Source organism: Lonchura striata, chromosome 1, assembly GCF_046129695.1.
Source record: "Lonchura striata isolate bLonStr1 chromosome 1, bLonStr1.mat, whole genome shotgun sequence".
NCBI classification, from domain to species: Eukaryota; Metazoa; Chordata; class Aves; order Passeriformes; family Estrildidae; genus Lonchura; species Lonchura striata.
This window is the reverse complement of record NC_134603.1, coordinates 18,360,267-18,378,816: the sequence shown is the minus strand read 5'-3', so window position 1 is coordinate 18,378,816 and position 18,550 is coordinate 18,360,267. Positions and strand designations below refer to the sequence as shown.

Here is an 18,550-nt window from a genome sequence, read left to right as displayed (position 1 = left end):
AGAGTAGTGAATGCCAATAAAAGCAATAGTAGTTTGTCTTCATATCTTCATTTTTTCACCTGTCATATCAATTCTGCAAATCACAGATCTACTGAACACCTCTGTGCATATCTCTTGGCTTTATGATTTTATTCATGTGATGGAAAAAGTAAGAATCTGCTTTAAAAAAAACTCTACATCTTCACTGAATTCTTTCCAGCACTTTTTAAAAGACTTTCAGAAATTCTGTGCTACTATACAACGTTTTGTTCCTCCTCAGGATGTCAGCACTGTTTTGACTGGCTGAGCCTCTCTTTTGTAAACTTGGAGTTCTCTGTAAATAAACTTATCTCCCAGCATTTTGAGGCTGAGGAGAGTGCAGATTCCAAGCCCAGATGCTGCTATATTTTTGGTGATGAGGAAGGTAGACAAAAAAAGGCAGTTCTAAAAGTTGTAAAAGTGTGATTTTGAAGAAATTTCTATGGATTTGGTGCAGCAGGGAGATTCTGTCAAATGTAAATGAAACTAATTTAGTTCCTAAGTGCTCCCACTGGTATATGTTAATTGTGTCTAATGCTTTTGTCTTTGTTATTTGATTGCATTAGATTACGTGCTTGGTATAGGTAAACATCAGCTTATATTGGTGACTAAAAATAATAGCTTTTCATAAATTAATGTCTTGAGGCTCCTATGATTTATGTTCGTATGAGTGCTGTGGTTAAGAAATAAAGCAGCTATGGAAAAAAAATCTCTTTCCACACTCTCTTGGAGGACTGACTTGGATGCAATTGAAGGAGTTGCATTAGAAATAGAGAGGAGAGATTTATATGTAGACTGTTCCTGTTTGCCATTGCAAATTAAGTTTTCATATGCACTGATTGATTTTATATATTTAATGGATTATTTTAGTTCTCAAGGGTTTACTTTAGTCAGGCTCTTGATTTCTTTAGATTTTGAAAATAACTGAGTTATTTGCAGGAGCTACATTTGTAAACTCAATAGTCTGTTACCTGCAAAAACCCTTTTGTCTTCCTAGGCTGTAATTGCTTGATGCATTTCTTTGGCTGTGCACGTTGTTATCCCCACTTTTCCTCTTTTCATGTTTCAGGCTTAGTGGGCAGGTCACTGGGCTGTGTATAATGTCAGCCTTGGGTAGTGGGAACACTGCCCTGGTGTTCCCCACCATAGAAGGGGGTGACCTGCTATACAAATGCTTTGAGAACTCCATAAAATGTGACAGAAAACAATGGTTTGGTTGAGGTTTTTTTGTTGTTTTGTGGTGTTATTTTATTTTGTTTGTTACAGCAACATGATCAGCATGTGGGATTATTATTTTTGAATTGAAAGAAAATAAGTTTAATTATGCTGTTACCTTAATTTTTAGAAAAGCAAAAGTAAAATAGAGAGTGTGTTATTCTTACAGTAATAAATGTGTCAGCAGTTAAAATTTCTTGTTATGGCTTTTAGCCAGATGTCTCCCAGAAAAAGTATAATGATGTATGTAAATTCACAGGTTGCAGTTTGACAAAGAAGCAGTGGCAGCCATACTCATTGAGTTCTGATTTGGCCTCTGATTCGTCTTCTCTCTGTCTGTGTATTACATTTAGTCAGAAGAGTGAAATATTTTTTTCTCACTTGAGTTGTTTTCACTGAATTTCTATTGAATATGTGTTTGTGAGGGAGATAAAGGGGATGAATTAAAAGGAAATTAATAAAATGTTAAAAGCATTTTTAGCTTTTCTATTTGGGTGCTTGAACTAATTTACCACTCTTTTGTTTTGGAAGCAATTGATTTGTTGAAATGGATTAAAGGATAAAAAATTATTTAGGAGAGTAATTATGTTTAAAATTATGTAAATATACACAAACTCTTGAAGGGTATATGTGATTGTGAACTTAGGGTACATCATGAAGAAATGTATTTCAGAGCTATCTGAAATTCAAAGATTAAAATTGTTCAATATTTTGTTGAAGAGTTGTCCTGTCAAGGCTTCCAAAGGATGATACCCACCTATATAAACTCTTTAGAAGATACGAAATAGTATGAGAGCTATGAAGGGGATAGAGTGGGACTTAATTACCAGAGAAGTGTTCTTTATGTTTTTTGTTATCAATATTATCTCTTGGAGAAATGACAAACGAGAGGGCATGTGTACATATTGATGTCACAGACACCAGCCCGTGTGTTGTCTCATGTCTGACCTCAGTGGTTGTGGTCACCCATGAGCACAGGGATTAGAGGCAAAGAAGGAGGCTAATGGCATTCCTTTTTTGAGTTAATGTTCTGCTGGAATTGTGTTTTCCTTCCATTCTGTTAGATTTCTGATCTGATGACTTGCAGGCTGGCTGAGGTGTGCTGTTTGCTCCTGGCTGGGAAGATTCCTTTGTTTTGAATCACACCTCAGGTGTCTGTTGATATTCAGTTGGTTTGAGCATGGTGCTGGTACTCTCAAGGTCACAGGTTTTATATATGTTAGAACCGTTCTTGTAAGAGCTGGACTCAATGAGATCCTTGTGGGTCCTGAAAACTGTAACCAGCATCATTCAGAAGGTGGAATATTGGATTAAAATAAAGAATAATCAGCCAGTACAATCCTCTGTATCTTTCTTCCTTCTGGTCTCTGACTTTTATGGATTTCAAAATTTAAATACATTATAATTCTTATAACTCGATTTTATATTGTTTAAGTCAAAATACATTTTTTACCCACATATCAAAGTACTGGTTTTTGCATTGAAATAGCTATTTTGTATTGCCTTTTCATTGCAGACCCTACTTTGTACTCCAAGAATGATGAGAGACTTGTTTAGGGAATTGGTGTGCATTTAGCATTAGTTAAAGGTGCCATTCAGCACTTCAGCAATAATATGGCTGAAAGCCATACTTACACAGAGACAACCAAGATGCATCTGTGGGATTCTCTAGGGCTCAGTCACCATTTCTCCTCTACAGTCATGGATCTTGTGAATGACAAGGTGGGGTAGTCGGAATGGCTGAAGATTAGCATCCCCTGCTGTTTTGTAATTATCAGAATCTGGACAGTCATTTATCTGAATGAAATAATGCATACAGTTTGTGCCTCCAAAGAAAAGCATACATAATGTGATTGTAAGAAGAGGTTTTCAGTCTCTCAGTGGGATCTGATAGGGTATGTTTATAAACTTCAACCTGGCAGTGTCTCTGCAGTGGAATTCCACTGGTATTGAGATAATAATTTGCACAGTCAAATTGCTTTCCTTACAAAAACCCAGGGAATTATGAGGCCTAATCCTTTATTAATGTCAACCCATAGGCAGCAAGAAAGCGTAAGATTGCCATTCGAAAAGCCCAGGGGAAAAATCTCGAGGCCATCCGAGAGCTGAATGAGTATCTGGAACAGTGAGTGTCTTAAAAGAATACGGATTGTGTTTTGCTGTTCTGATAAATCTTTTTAATTAAAGTGGAATTTGCATTTAATTTACGCTTTTGCTTCAGTGCTAGTCATTTACAGAATCCCTTCCACATTCTTTCTTTTTTTCCTTTTTCCCTCTCTTGTATTCTCAATACAGATTTGTTGGTGACCAAGAAGCTTGGCATGAACTTGCAGAACTTTACATCAATGAACATGAGTAAGTTGTTTGCTGAGTCTGCATAGAAAATGTTAATTTGAAACCCACTCTGTGTACGTCAAAAACCACAGTGATTTTTTTATAAGGACTAGTGTTACAAAGTATGCTGTCTCATTTCCAATATACTAGGTCTCAACTGGAAATAATTACCGGGCTTATTTGGCTAGCAAATACTTTAAGAAGGCATTTGTTTTTCAAACAAAAAGAGTTTACTTAATTACCTGTATGTTTCAGTAGTTTTTAAAAATCTGATGTTTGGAAGAAGTGGTTTGAGTGCAGCAGAGGACAGCACTTACTTCCCATAATTTTTTCTTCAAGTTATGTATTTTACTTGTTACTTCTAAATCAATTGATCACAGTAACCAATATTCCAATTTTCTTTTAGCTTACCTCTCCCAGAACTTTTAGTACCTTTTTTAAAAAAACCCACAAAGCAAAACATAGATCGAGAGTTGGAGGCATCTGGTCGCCTGGGTACAAAACCCAGTGCGATCAAGAATGCTGAGTGTTGTAGTAACTTGCTTATTGGATATTTAATGTTTTTGTTAGCTTTTTTTATTGCTGTAGTGACAGGAGGAAATCCCAGTGTGAGAGGATTAGCTCCAAAGCCTTAGTGCAAGTTTTCTAATATCACAGCATTAATTCAAACCTCCACCAAAAGGCATATCTTTTTTTTTTTTCCCTCTTTCTTTGGTTCTTCAGGCCAGCCTGAATTCTATCACATTGTTTCCTTCTTTCCTTTTCAGAGGGTAGTAAAAGAATCAAATTGTCAAGGAAGTTATTCTCACTGTGAGGGAAAAATTGTTCCCCAGTCACCTTTCCTTGTATCCCATTCTCAAAGAAAATAGTCATTTAACTCTTTTAAATGATGACTTCAGGAATAAACTAGGAATTTTGATACCTAGATTTCCATTTGTTTGGGGAGATCTACCAGCCCCTTTTCCAAGAAAATAGCTACTAAAAAAATTTTTCTGGAAAGATATTTGAGCTTGCCAATCTGTCAGTACAAAAGTGAATGATAGAGTGATTCAAATATACGTATCCCATTATTGGGTTGTGTTTTTCTCACTATAATCTTTATTATGAAACTGTGCAATAAAACCTGAGAAAGAAATTGCTTTTGCTTGTATTTGTTTTGGCCTGTAATTCCAATGAAAAGCAATATGTAGAACTTCAGTTCATGGAAAGAATTCACTGTCCTCTCTATACTTCCATAAGCATCATTATTATTATTGTGCTAATAGGGAAAAACTGGGATCTTAGCTAAAAGCAACTAAAAGTTAAGTTTTAAAAAAGAATGCAATTCATCAGCTTATATGTTTTATCAGGGTCACAAGTCACAGGGCTTGTGAAATCACCATGCTCTCATTTTTGTTCATTAGCACACATAGATATACAAGGTTTACACAGTCCTCAGTTCTACCCTGTTCTGCAATGAGGACTCTGGCTTCTGCTTTTGGAGAATGAGGTGGCTGCCCTTGTATCTCCAGATTAATAAGTGATACAGATACATTACAATCATAACATGCACTGGAGAAAACCACAGCATATTTATTTTAGGATACAAGATTTTACAGATAATATGGCTTAATATGGTCTCATAATTGCTAAATTGTTTTTACTGCAATATTAAATATCTATCCACACTGCCATCATAAACCTTCTATCTCTGAATTTTGGAATCCTATGCAATAAACTGTGCAATAGTGCTATCACATATCTCTAGATGGTGCAAATTCTGCATGCAGTTCCATTATTTGACAGATTAAAAAGCCAAGATTCTTCTCAATAAACCTGCATTTTGAGCTTGACTTCTTAATTTTCTCTGAAAGTTCTCACTAAAAAACTCAAGGACTAGCCATCTCAAATGATAAGGATATGCCCATTTTGGAGAGGTCTGATGCTATTTTCATACATAGATTTGGACTGTTTGAATTTTAGAAATAGTCTTAGTTTGTTGGTTTTTTGTCTTAGTTCTGTGGTTAACTGTTGGCAGGTAAAGTTAACTGACAGTGTAAATGCTGTGAACAGTAGCTGTGTTTATGAATCCTCAGGTAGTTGAATTTTCTTATGAAAAAAAGGAATTATTTTTATTGTCTCAGATCAGTGTCTTACAGTACCTAATACCTATCATCACTCCTGCTGATAACAACTGGCACTTATTAATAAGAGATTAGTATGTTAAATGCTTTTCGTGAGCTCTTCCATTAGATTTTGTGTATTTTTCCTCTGTTTATGATGCAAAAATAGTAACTTGGTTCTAAACTTTATTTTAAAATGAAGCATTTTAATTGTGAATCATGTGATTTTTTGGGGGGAAAAGTAATACTTGTATTGTGCTGTAAAAAAAACTGAAGCAAAGAGCTGTGTACTCATGTTTCCTTTTTATCACTGTTTTTGTATTTCTCAGCTATGCAAAGGCAGCCTTCTGCTTAGAGGAGCTTATGATGACTAATCCTCACAACCACTTATATTGTCAACAATATGCTGAAGTAGGTATTTCAGAAAAATCAATTATGTTTGATTACATTTTCTGTTTTTATGTTACAGAAGTGGTGAAAATGATTTCTTTAATTTTTCCCTAGGAGATTTTAAAAGAGTTCACAGAGAATGCTAACATCTCATAGAACTGAACATGTTCTGGAAATTGTGTTTTCATACTCTGACTCAGTCACAGTGTGACTAAGCTAAATATAAGAGTTGGGGGAGGAATTATTCAAGATAAAAGCTAATTTTAAATGAACTCTTCTTGTTTAAGTCTTTATGCACTTCTCAAATTAAGTGCATGAGAAGCTAAACTTCTCTACAACAATGCTGCCTAGGAGGTTATGATGTATTGCCTGTTACTGTGGACTCAGATACTTGAATCCACTAATTTCTGCCTGAAGGAGCACTGGTGGAAGTGAAGTAAAAGTTAGAGGTAAAATTAGAAGTTTTAGCTCAAGGTTTTAGCCATTTGAATTTGTCTTTTTTTTTTCCAGATTATTTTTTTTCCTAAATTATAGTGTTAACTGCTTAGATTGGGTTTAATTTGTTTAGTTAACATGGGTAAAATTGGGTTGACATTAAAACTTGAAAGCCTAAGTAGCTTTGTCATAAAAAGACTTTGAAGCATATCTTCTAGTATTTATCCCTCTTTTTGTTGATCTAATATCTGGAAAAATGAATAGAAAAATAATGGAGTAATCCTCTAAACTTTGTGTGCTATTTTGAATACATAATGAAAGTCATTGTGTTGTTTTGCGAACTGTTTTCATGCATGCTGTGGGAACATAGAGTCAGTATGGATTTCTAGTAGTCAGAATTTAGATTTAAAATTTCTGCTACTTTTTATAAGAGACAATCCCAAGGTTTCAAGTATTTATAGGTGAAAATAATCACTTTTTAATCTTGTAGCAATTAATTAATTAAATTAATGCTGTGTTTTTTTCTCCTATAGTTAAATATTTTTAAATGTATATATTGCAAAGATATATATTTTGATAGGCTTTTGATAGGATTCACGTGATTAGAAATGTCATGTGAAACAAACTTGGAGTAAATTTTTGTAGTATCGTTGCTTGAGATTGAATGCCTGAAGTATGAACGACGTGCAAGTTTCAGGAGTTTACCATTTTTACAGGTTAAATATACTCAGGGGGGGCTTGAAAACCTTGAGCTGTCAAGAAAGTATTTTGCACAAGCACTGAAGCTTAACAACAGAAATATGAGAGCTCTGTTTGGACTTTACATGGTAAGCATGATTAGGTATTTTCCATGTTATCATTCTAAATTTGTTTATGCATGTATATTATCCTTTGCTGTTTGCTGTTTTGTTTTTTCCCTGATTTTTAACTTAATAGCTCAGATGATTAACACTGTTCTAAAATTCAGAGTATTTTACATACTATTTGAGTAGGGATAATTCTGTGCTAGTAACTACTCCTTACAGAAGTGCTCTTAACTTTTAAGTCTTGCCTGTATTTTCAAAAGAATTATTATTGGCATGGGAAGGTAACTTCTTCAAAAAGGATTTAAAGTCATGCATCCTCTCTAGAAGGTGACTGCTGAAAAACACCAGCATAGTAGCAGTGGTTCTTTGCACAGTGGATTTATTTATATAAGTACAAAACTTAATTTGGTTCTTAAATAATATTATTTTATTCTTTCAGGTGAAGGTGGGCATATTTTATGTAGAGTCTTATCTGCTTTTAAAATGTGTTTTCTGATATTACAGGGAAACATGTAATGTTTTTAATGGCAGCTTGGACATACAAGTGATGTATTTTATATTGTCTCTGGTAAAAAATTGAATGTAGAAAACTAATTCATAACTCTTACTTTAGGAGAAGAAGATTGGATTAGCTGATCATGTCCAGGTTTGGTTCTTAAGTCAGTACAGAACTGAACTGAAGTCTAATGTACCTTTAAATAGAACAAACAATATCTTTAAAAGTCTAGCTGATTCTTACCTGGATGCTGTTTTCTGGTAACTTTTAGCATTTTTTTTTTGTCTCTTTCCACTATCACTGTGCATAGGGCTTAGACTGTAAGGAGATGCTCAGTGTTCTCAGTTTATTTCATGCACATAAATTTTATAATTACACTTATTTTATTTTATTCCTAGTCTGCCAGTCATATTGCTTCCAATCCAAAAGCAAGTGCAAAAATGAAAAAAGATAATATGAAATATGCCAGCTGGGCTGCAAACCAAATAAACAGAGCATACCAGGTTAGTACTTCATTGCTTTATGATACTCGTAACATGCTCTATAGTTCTTTTCTGCACTTTTATCAGCTACTGTTCAAGAGGTTAAATATGACATGTAAATCAGCATAATCTGCTTATATTTTTTTCATTCTGCTTCTGTTTGATTTCCTGGAAACCTTAATTAATAAAAGGTTAAGGTTTCCTGGAAACCTTAATAATTTTACAGTTACTAATTGCTATCATTTACTTAATAGCTTTAAGCATATTTTTCCTACTAACATTAACTGAATGTACATTACTGTAATATTGACCTTCAAGACTTGGTTCTACAGCTATTTTGATAAAACTTGCTATGTCTTAATTCTTAGAGTAACTTTGTTATCCACTTCTACTTTACTAGAAAACAAATGAAACTTCTAGGATTTTTTTTTCCTTGAGTTTACTCTAACCTTTCAAAATCATATTTAATTGCCTTAATATTCCTGTCTGAAGTTGGTTTTGTGTAGTTTTGTAGAGAAATGCTCATTGAGTTGTGAAAATGTAGACTTTGTAGGCCATAATCAAAGCTTGCTGAAGTGATTGGGAGTCTTTCCAACTTTTTAAAAAGTTATGTTTAAACTTTTATATTTCCTGCTGTGTTATAAGCCTCTATTTCTTTCTATAAATATGAATGAAAACATGTTTTAGCTCATAGGCTCTGCTGTCTGTTTCTCCCAAATATTTCTCCCTTACAGCTATTCTTAATGATCTGCCAATCAAAGTTTATACATAAGTAATCCTGGACATCAACAGCATACTGTCCAGTTCTCCCCACAACTTTTTTGTTGAGCAAAAGTATTGATGTTAAATGCAAAGACTTTGTATACATGTAGCTCTTCTTTCTCCCTGCAATATTTCAGTATTGGAACCCAATATTTAATTTTTTTCTTCTTGCTACCATTTCACAGTTAATACTACCAAATGGCCTTTTTACAAGCAGCATCTATTATGGAATTAAATTAGATTTTCCTTTTACAGACAGTGCTGTTTTCTTAATACTTAACTGCATTTCGGTTCCTTGCCAAGTGTGCAGCTTCTTGTGGCTGATGTGTTTTTGATATATTCCAACTTAGAGGTATTTTCCATTTCTCCTAATTGGGCCTGTAGCTTCTGACTGTACAGTGAAGAGCATTGTATCTCTAGGGACAATGAAGCATTTTATACTTACGTGCCTAAAGTTTATTTCTCTTCTGCTCTTTAAATCGCTCTGTTTTTCAGTAATAAACCATTTACCAGCTCATGATGCTAAGGTGTGTATGAATTAACTACTTTGTCTGATGTTTTGTAAATAACCAGGGCTTCTTTTGACTTGAGGTATGCCTGACATTCCTGTAAGCGCAGCGAAGATGGAAAACTCAAGTACTGCAGGCTAAAAACCAAATAAAACCAAAAAAAACCCACAACAACAACAACAACAAAAGAACCCAAAGAAACAGAAAAAAATCCTAACACAAATTCAACCAAAACAGCCAAACACTTAGAAAAAATATTAAAGAATGGAATACACCACAGATTCATAATTGACAGAACAAAACAGATTTTAAAAGATTTGTGAATTTGTAGTGGAAACCAGTATTCCATGTTTTACATCTTAATAAAATCAGTTGCTTAGAATAGAGTGGATTTGCATATGTTTTAAGTAAATATTGTGACTGGAGTTCAAAGTACTGGTAGAGACTTGTTAGCACTTCTGGGAAACAGTCCCTTTCAGGGTTCATCTGGGTGGAAATTTAAAACCAGTGCAGGCTGTGGAATGGCACAGAGGACCTGGAAATAGGCATCTCCTAGTTCTAAATTTAATGGATGTTTAATCATTACAGTTTCTAGTTAACTGATTCCCATCCAGATAAGCACACCTGTTTGTTTTTTTTTTTCCTTTTCCTTATTTTCTCCTCATATCTTTCTGTTACCATACAATGTCTCTAATAAAACATGAATTTTATTGGGAGTGGTGTAGTGCTTGGGGGCATTTTTAAGTGCAGGGGGTTTAGGGGCTTTGCGGGGGGATTGTTGGTTTGTTTGGGTTTTTTTGGTTTTTTTTTGGTTTTTTTTTTTTTTCTTTTAGTTTGAAATTCCTATTACTGTTTTTGTGGAGTTCTTTTGGATCCTACATTAAGCATTTTTGGCTGATGCTTACCAGAACAGGCTGTGTCAACACACCTAATGTACATACATACATATACAGATACACACATATACATATGTACATACATATATAGCCTCCTTTTCTGCTCTTGTTAGGTGTTTGGGATATAGGGAAATCCAGCTCTTGAGAAAATGGAAGTACTGAAGCTGAAGCCAGGATCTGACAAATAAATGGGGTGAATGCCCCCATTCCCCTTCCCAGAAGAACCACAAGGAGCTCCAGTGAGCCCAGCTGGGCAGGACATCCCCAGTCCACCCTCCTGACCTTGTTACAGTGCTGCAGAAGCTTTTGGCTGCCCCAGTCTCTGTGTCAGAGACTCAGAACCTCCAGCAGCTACAGCCAGAGGTGTTGGGTGATGCAGTAGGTGGCAGTTCCCCTATGTCAGTGTTGATTTGTTGCTCCTCTGCTCTATGAGCTGAGCAGTTGGAAATTGTCACCATTTGGACCTGAGGATGAAATCTTGGTCAGTTGTGCCAGGAGAAGCCCATACAGTGCTCCTGCCTTAGTGGGAGGGTATGTCTAGACAGGTCTTAAGCTGTATATTTATATGATCTCTGTAAATTCTCCACACTTTCCATGCATTATCCACCTGTAAAGTGCAGTAAGAGCCTTAACAGCTTGTTGGGTTTGACATTGACTTGTTTTATTGGTTGGACATTCTCATACTGCTAAATGAATTTTTTCAGGTGCATGTTCTAGAGAGCAGGATGAATTTAGAATCCTGATTTGAACGTCTATACAAATTATATGAATTTGTGACTTTAAATTCCAAGTTATTAATGCAAAAAGTTAATTTTGAGCAATTGTCTTGCAATGAGATCTTTCCCCATTTCCAGTTTGGATTTGAACTTGAATTACCAGGAGTTTGCTCAATAATTTTGGAAAACTGCCTTTATTTTTTCAAACAACTGGCTACAGTTGCTTTTTAAAAATGATTTAATTATTTTTAAGTGTATTTTGTGTGCAGTTTACTTGAAATATTTTTACCGGTCCCTTTTTTAAATTTTATTCTGTCATTCAAGCAGTGTGCTTTGGCACTTGATTTTTGTTTTCCTTTGCATTCCTGTCTGAAATCAGAAGAACTTCTTAGTTTATTGTCATTTAAAGAAAGCAGTGTTTGAGTATAGAAAGAAAACATTTTTCACCAATGTTAGTTAGACTGTGCAGCACTGTCTTTAGAGGAAAACATGGTGATAAAGAATGGCTAAAAAATTTTCTGAAATGTACAGATATTTGACACTGCAGCTAGATAATATAATTATTTTGATGTTAAATATGTAACCATCCATGCTGATTAGTACTTCTCATCTGTATCTAATCTAGGAGAAATGTAAACTTCTTCAGGAAGACAGAAAGGTTTTGTAGCTAGGGCTGCTGTACGGAGCTGGAATTCCTGGCTGCTAACACATCCTCTTAAAAAAAAGTCATTATGCTCCAGGCTTCTTAAATTTAATTGACTGGGTGGAAAAAAAGACCCAAGTAAAATTTAATTTTAATATTTTATTTCAGAAGTTAATTAAGAATTCGTTATTCAAAGAATTAGTTTAAAGTTTATTATTATTACAAGGTTACTTTTGCCTTATGACTGGGAAACTGGATAAGTCCAAATGTGCAGACCCTGAGAAGAACTTCTGTCTGTTCTGAGGACATGAGTCACAGTTACTTTAAAACCAAAACAAAATAAAGCTACCTGGTGCTCTTCAATTAGGTAATTGGTTTAGCATGTCCTCTGGTAGAAGCATTTCAGCAGAGGAAGGCGAGTTTGATTAATGCTCACAAAAATCTTTAATGTGATCCTACTTACAGTAATTTTCCAGATACATGCTTCTTTGGTACACTGCTAAACTCTTCTGTGTTAGCAATCTACATTTTATTTATGGCTGGAGAGAGGTGATTTTGTTACTAACCATTTGGGAAACAGAAAATTAAGTCATGATTTAAGAAATGGATTCCAGCTCAATCAGTCAAATTGCTGTGTAATGGCTAAATAGACAAAATAATTGTTCGTCAGGGCAAATTTGAAGTGATTACATTTCCAAGTGTGCTTCTGGTTGTTATGACGTAGAGTTTGGTTTTATTTTTTCAGTTTAAACTACATGTCAGCATCATGAAGGCAACCACTCTTGAAATTAGCAAGTAGCATTTTTTTAAACTAATGTCATATGTCAATTTTGCTTCCAGTGTCCATGTTGAGAATAAGTAAAATCTGTCTTTATTTTAGAGCTTTTCTCTGCATGCTTTCTGCGTGTCTTGCCAAGTGCTTTTTGACCACAGTACATTTAGGCTTCTATGCTTTTTATTGAAATTTCTGAATGCTTTGAGTTGAAAGCAATTTTTCACTTGAAACTTTTGACTTGTGTTTTTTAAACTTGCTTATTTTTGTGAAAGGATTTGGAATTTCCAAGTGTCTGTTTAATGTGGACAAAGAGAGGATATTTTATTCAATCAGATAAAAACATAAGTTGCTGCTTTCACCTTGACATATCTTAAGAAATCTTGGATTTTCCTCTGAAGTTGGCTATTGCGTGTCACTTTGGAAACTGCACAACCTGAAGAATGGGTTTATATATATATATTATTACTAGAATCAAAACGTGGTACACCAGTTAATCACCTGGAAATCTAAAACATGAAAAAGACAGTGTTTTCAGTACATCTCTAAGCTGTAAAGTGTTGTCACAGTAACAAAATTTCTCCTAACTTTTCTTTGAGATAGCTTATTATTTACTGTGCCAAAACTATTTTTAAAAAAAACTCAGTGCTGATTGGGAATTGCAATGCTAGATTGTAGCCTAGGGGTCAAAAGCAGGTTAACAGGTCCTGCAGCTTGTTGCTGGTGTGATATTACCTGAGTTTGATGACTTAATCTTTCTTAACAGGTCATGAAGAGTTTGCTAAATTAAGTTAATTATAAGAGAGAAGGGACACATTATAAATCAAGGACTAACTATGCAAAACACCAGTAGTATTTGAAATAAAAAACTTCAAATTGAAAATTTATTGAGTGTTTAGATGTTAACATTTAAGTAGAGGATAGGCTGTTTTACTAAAAGCAAGTTTTAGTTACTGTTTCTGTAATTTCTTTACCACCCCTCCCAACCTGAAATGCAAAACTTTTTAGTGCAGGTGTGTTAAAAATGGTTAGGAGTTTCATTTGACTAAAGACCAACCTGGTCAATGAATCCTCTCTGTTAGATATGGCTTATGAGTGATGGCAATTGCCAGTATCATTAGAAAAACCCTTTTGAGTTCAACATGGGATGGTCAACATTTCCTGTCCTTCTATTCCTTCCTTTTTAAAGCCACTAGTAGTATTTGTTAAGCTGTATCTTTCTTTCTTATCAAGACAGACTTTATTTCAAATGTTCTCTGAAATTGGAGTTTTAATAGGAGGCTACAGTCAAGTACAATGTTATCCCACATGGCTACTTTGAACTATAAAATATAATTGTATGTTGTCTGGATTATTTTACAGTAAATCTTGATAAGTAGGGTTTTTTTCTGTCTTCCTTTAACAGAAGGTATTTTTGCTTCATAGAAGAAGGTGATAAAGCTTGTATTCTTGTAAAAAATCTGAGGTTTAGTTTTGTGCTTTTGATTTTTTAGTAAATAGAGTTAATTATTGGTATTTGTTGTGTATAACTGTTATTTCCACAGGATTTAGACATAGGATTGTTAGTTGTCATATATCTGAAATTCTTTCTTTCCTGTTTAGTTTGCAGGTCGCAGTAAGAAAGAAACTAAATACTCCTTGAAGGCAGTGGAAGACATGTTGGAGACCCTGCAAATCACTCAGTCTTAGCTTGGCACAGAGAACTAATATGAAATTTTCCAATACCACACTCAACCTGTAATGACCTGTGGGTTATGTTACTCTAGTGCTGTTAAAAGTTAATTTTGTATTGATTACATGCTATATAAAATAACATTTTATGAAAAGTAAAATGCCTATTTATTGCTGCTATAAGAAATGTGATCAATACCCACTGAAATTAATAACTTATCTACATAAACAACACAAAGAAATGACGTGCCGCACATCAGTATACTCAGATTTTTGTATGTACAGTACTTGCTTCTAAGCCATAATTTGTAGAAATAAACTTATTAAATGATTAAAAAAATACAGACTTAAATTTATATATGTAGATGAATAACATATGCTAAATATTTTTCTTAATTGCACATTTAAGAGTAAAAACATGCTACAGAGGTACACTTTCTGGAAAATACATCAAGGAGTGATTATGAGTACACTTTATTAGAGAACAGAGTTTGTTAAGGGTTTTCTTAATGAGTTCATATCTAGTACTGTAGAAATGGAGAAAACTTAGTTGTGGACTTTGCTTCCAGGATGCTGTTGTACTGGCTTAAGGGCAAAGACATTTTTCTCTGTGGCTTTGTGGGCAAATGCTTCCATGCCCACATAATTCTCTGATCGGTGTATGCATATTCCTTTTTTTTTTCTTCCTTCTCTGTCTCCTTTCTTGTACATGTGTTCCACATGGTGAATTTCCGCTGGGGCTCTGTGCTGGTCTCTACAGCTCTGTGTCCCTGGTATGGGCACCCATTTGCTGTGGTGCTTCTCCACTTGGAGCAAGGGGTACTGCACTGACAGGGTGACATGAGAGCTTGTTCAGGTGCCTTGCACTTTCTGAGGGGTAGTGTTTGTTACACCATCAGCACGAAGCATCCAGCACACTGTAAAACTGTGGTCTTTTTGTCTTCAGGCACTGGTTTATTTCCTCAGATAATGAGTCAAACACCCTAATTCAATATTTTGCACCTCTGATCATTCTGGGTGTTGTTCAGATGTGCACTGTGGCAATTCAGTTGCACAGCTATCATTTCATTTACTACAGCTTCAGTAAGATTGTATAACAGCATCAATGTACCCTTGGCAAATTCTAATACCAGTGTTGCAATGTTGTTTTCATGGCTGCTACAACCATCCAGGATGATTAGACTTTTAGATTTTATACTGCCTGATTTATATAGATGGATAGGTTAAAGGCTGTGTATTGAAATGTATTCATTATGATCCTGGACTTGATGTAATAAAATACAGCTGAGTTCCTTCTTAAAGACAAACCAGCAAAAAAACTTCCTTCAAAGCTTGTAAATGTGTATAACCGAGCTGTTTTTTGCATGAGACTGGGCCTTCAAGAAACATGTAGGATCTCAGTTTTATCCACGAAGTAGGTTGGAGTGTGACAGAACGGATGCCATGACATGAGAATTAATTGTATGTGGAATCATAAAATAGCTTAATCACTGCTGTTGAAATACAAAACTGCAGATATTGCATAATGTTTTATTAAATCACCCAATTGTAACTTGGGGAAATAGTGCATATCCTTTTATAATAATAATTCACAAACTGGCCTCAGAACAGTACGTGTGGCTAGATTATATATGCTTTGGGTGGAAAACATCAAAGTCAGAAGATATCATAGTTGGTGCTGTGTATTTCTGTTGTAGTCGTTTGATTGTATGAGTGTGCCATCTAGAGTTTTAAGCCCTCATTAGTAATTTTTTCTGTTGCACCTACATCTCGTGTAACTTAGTTGCATTTTAAAATGAAACTCGGTGGGAAAGTTAAAATTACTTAGTGCATAACAATTACCTCCAAGCTGTTAAAAACCAGCAATGCAGTATTTTTGTGTAGCAGGCACATTCTGCTGAAATATGATGTATATAAAGCTTTGTTCAGAGGCAGCTTTTAATAAAGCAGTGTCAGACTTGGGCATTTAGTATATCAGTTTCTCTGTAAGGAAATTTGTTCTGTTTCTTGTTTTCAGCTATTTGATGACAATTTTCATGTCATTTGGCTGCTTAGCACCTTCTCATTTTCATTAGTTTGGCATCTCTTTGAAATTACTATTTAGCACTCTGATTTGTGCTTGTATTTTGGCAAGATTTCCACATAGTAGAGCTTACAAGTCAACCTTGCAAATATTTCTGACAAATTTATGTTTACTTCAAAGGTTAAATAAATTACTCCAATGAAAATGCATGGGCAATCTCCAACAGAACTATTGAATTACAGCAATGGAAATTGAGAGTATTTTCCATATTGAAATTTAAAAATAAAGTTTAAAAATCCTCTGCAGGGGCAGTAACTGCTTGAAATGCCCTGCACTCAGCAAGAAAGGGCTTGCTGAGAAGAGAAGCTGTCATATATTATGATCTTTATAAAAGTAATTTTCCAATTCTAGTAAATGATTTTGTAATGTTACAGATGCTGTGTTGCATTAAAGAATAGGTTTTCAGAGAATGGGTTACTTAATTAACAAATGAACTTCATTATGTTCTGTATTGTGCTCTGACAGTGACAAATGCTACACAAAAGTATTATCAAGCATTCAGTCTCCTCTTTCCAAAATAAAAGTCTATGTGTTCATATTGTCTCAGTTGACAGCAAAAGCTTGGGACATTTGCAATGCCAGGCTGTGTAGCAATGACTATCTTTATTTTCTCAACCATACTTTGGTAATAGGCTTGACAAGGAGAGCTCAGTGTTACCTGATGATGTAAAAGTCATTGAGGAGCCACCAAAACCTCCAGTTCTGCCTTTGTGATACAAGTTATTGGTAACTTCGTCAAAACCTTTTGTCCAAATGTTATGCAATTCATATTATGTAGCTGCAAAAAGCAAATCTTGTTTAGAATGTATCCCTAAATCTCTTCAGTTCAGTGCCCAGAATATCTTACGGTTGCCATTGGAAACTCTGTTATTAGTCAACGGAGGACTTCCTCTTGGCACTGCTGTATTTGTAATGGCATCCATGTTTGCTAGTCACTGCATTTACAGTGGAACTTGTATTTCAGCCAGCTTTAGAAGGGAGGGGAAAAGGAAAGCAAATTAAACTTAACTTACTGGCATGAATTTGTTAGCTTCTTGTTACTTGCACTCTCATCTTCCAAGAACACCAACTGTAGCTGCAGTCAAGTTTGCAATAATAATTCTTGTAATTTAAGAGCTTCTATATATTCAGCTCTAAACTCAAAACTCCGTTGTAATCTAAACCATAGAGATAGTGAAACAGTGCTATGTGATGTGCACATACCCCTATGCAGGAAAGGACTACGCCCACCCTCCTTCAAGTTGGTGTCAGAGTAGAGGACCATTAGTACAGTTTTTGACTGTGGTTTTGTCTATAAAATTAATGTGGCTTAGTATTTCTCAAAATATTGCTTAGTTCAGTGTATGAATAGAATGTCAGGACTATTGCTTAACCTACAGCAAGTAGTCCTCTGTACTACTGTCTATAGTAGTACAACAGACTATTTGAGTCTACCCAGAGACTAGTTACCAGCAATAAATGGGTCATTAATGTGCCTCTTAAACTGGAAAAAAAAAGCCACAAAGAACAAAACCCAACCCCTCCCCCCAAAAAACACAAAAAACCCAAACCCCCACCAGAACAATAATAAGAACCCAACCAACAACCAAAAAAAAAAAACACAAAAAAAACAAAAACAACCAACAAAATGAAAAAAAGGACAAAAATAAATCAACCCCACCAACACCACTGGTAAAGCTGGTAAAGTTGTTTTTCAGCTGCTGGATGTGAAATGAAAAACCTTTATCAGTGCATTTCATAGGTGACTTTATTTTGCCCTGTGATGAGGAAGTCTCCTGTACAAAGCAATGCAATCTTTTCAATGCTTACCAGGGAGGAAGAAAGGCTAGAGAAGCACACAGGCCTGTTCAACCCAATGCTAAAGTAGGGTTTCCACTGGCATGTTGCAAAGAACGTGCCATTTATCTGCACTCGGGATCCCGGAGCTCAGCAGTCATGGTGCAAAGGACTAAACGAGGCTGGCCTGGCACAGCCCAGAGCCTGCAGAGCTGGTGCTCAGGGCCATGTGCTCACAGACCCAGCACAGCGCCTGAGCTCTGCCCAGCTGCCCCTAGGGCTGCACTTTGCCTGGAGTCCCTAAGTCTCCCCACATCTTGCTCCTGCTAAGGACTGTTCTGTCCTCTGCTTTTCATTTCTCCCATTGGCATTTCCACAGCTGGAGAATCTTGCAGAAGCTCTGATTTTGCTTTGGGACTGTAGAGGTGAAGGTACAGACGGATC

At 35.3% G+C, this 18,550-nt stretch overlaps 1 protein-coding gene across 1 annotated transcript in view; it reads left to right on the top strand.

The window, feature by feature from the left end:
* EMC2 (ER membrane protein complex subunit 2) overlaps window positions 1-14,408 on the top strand; it is a 36,005-nt gene extending 21,597 nt beyond the window's left edge. The window contains exons 6-11 of the mRNA XM_021546574.3: window positions 3,273-3,358; window positions 3,529-3,588; window positions 5,999-6,080; window positions 7,211-7,321; window positions 8,195-8,299; window positions 14,179-14,408. Coding sequence (XP_021402249.1) covers window positions 3,273-3,358; window positions 3,529-3,588; window positions 5,999-6,080; window positions 7,211-7,321; window positions 8,195-8,299; window positions 14,179-14,265 — 531 coding nt within the window. The 3' untranslated portion in view covers window positions 14,266-14,408. The remainder of the gene's footprint in view (window positions 1-3,272; window positions 3,359-3,528; window positions 3,589-5,998; window positions 6,081-7,210; window positions 7,322-8,194; window positions 8,300-14,178) is intronic.
* Window positions 14,409-18,550: the final 4,142 nt, after the last annotated feature.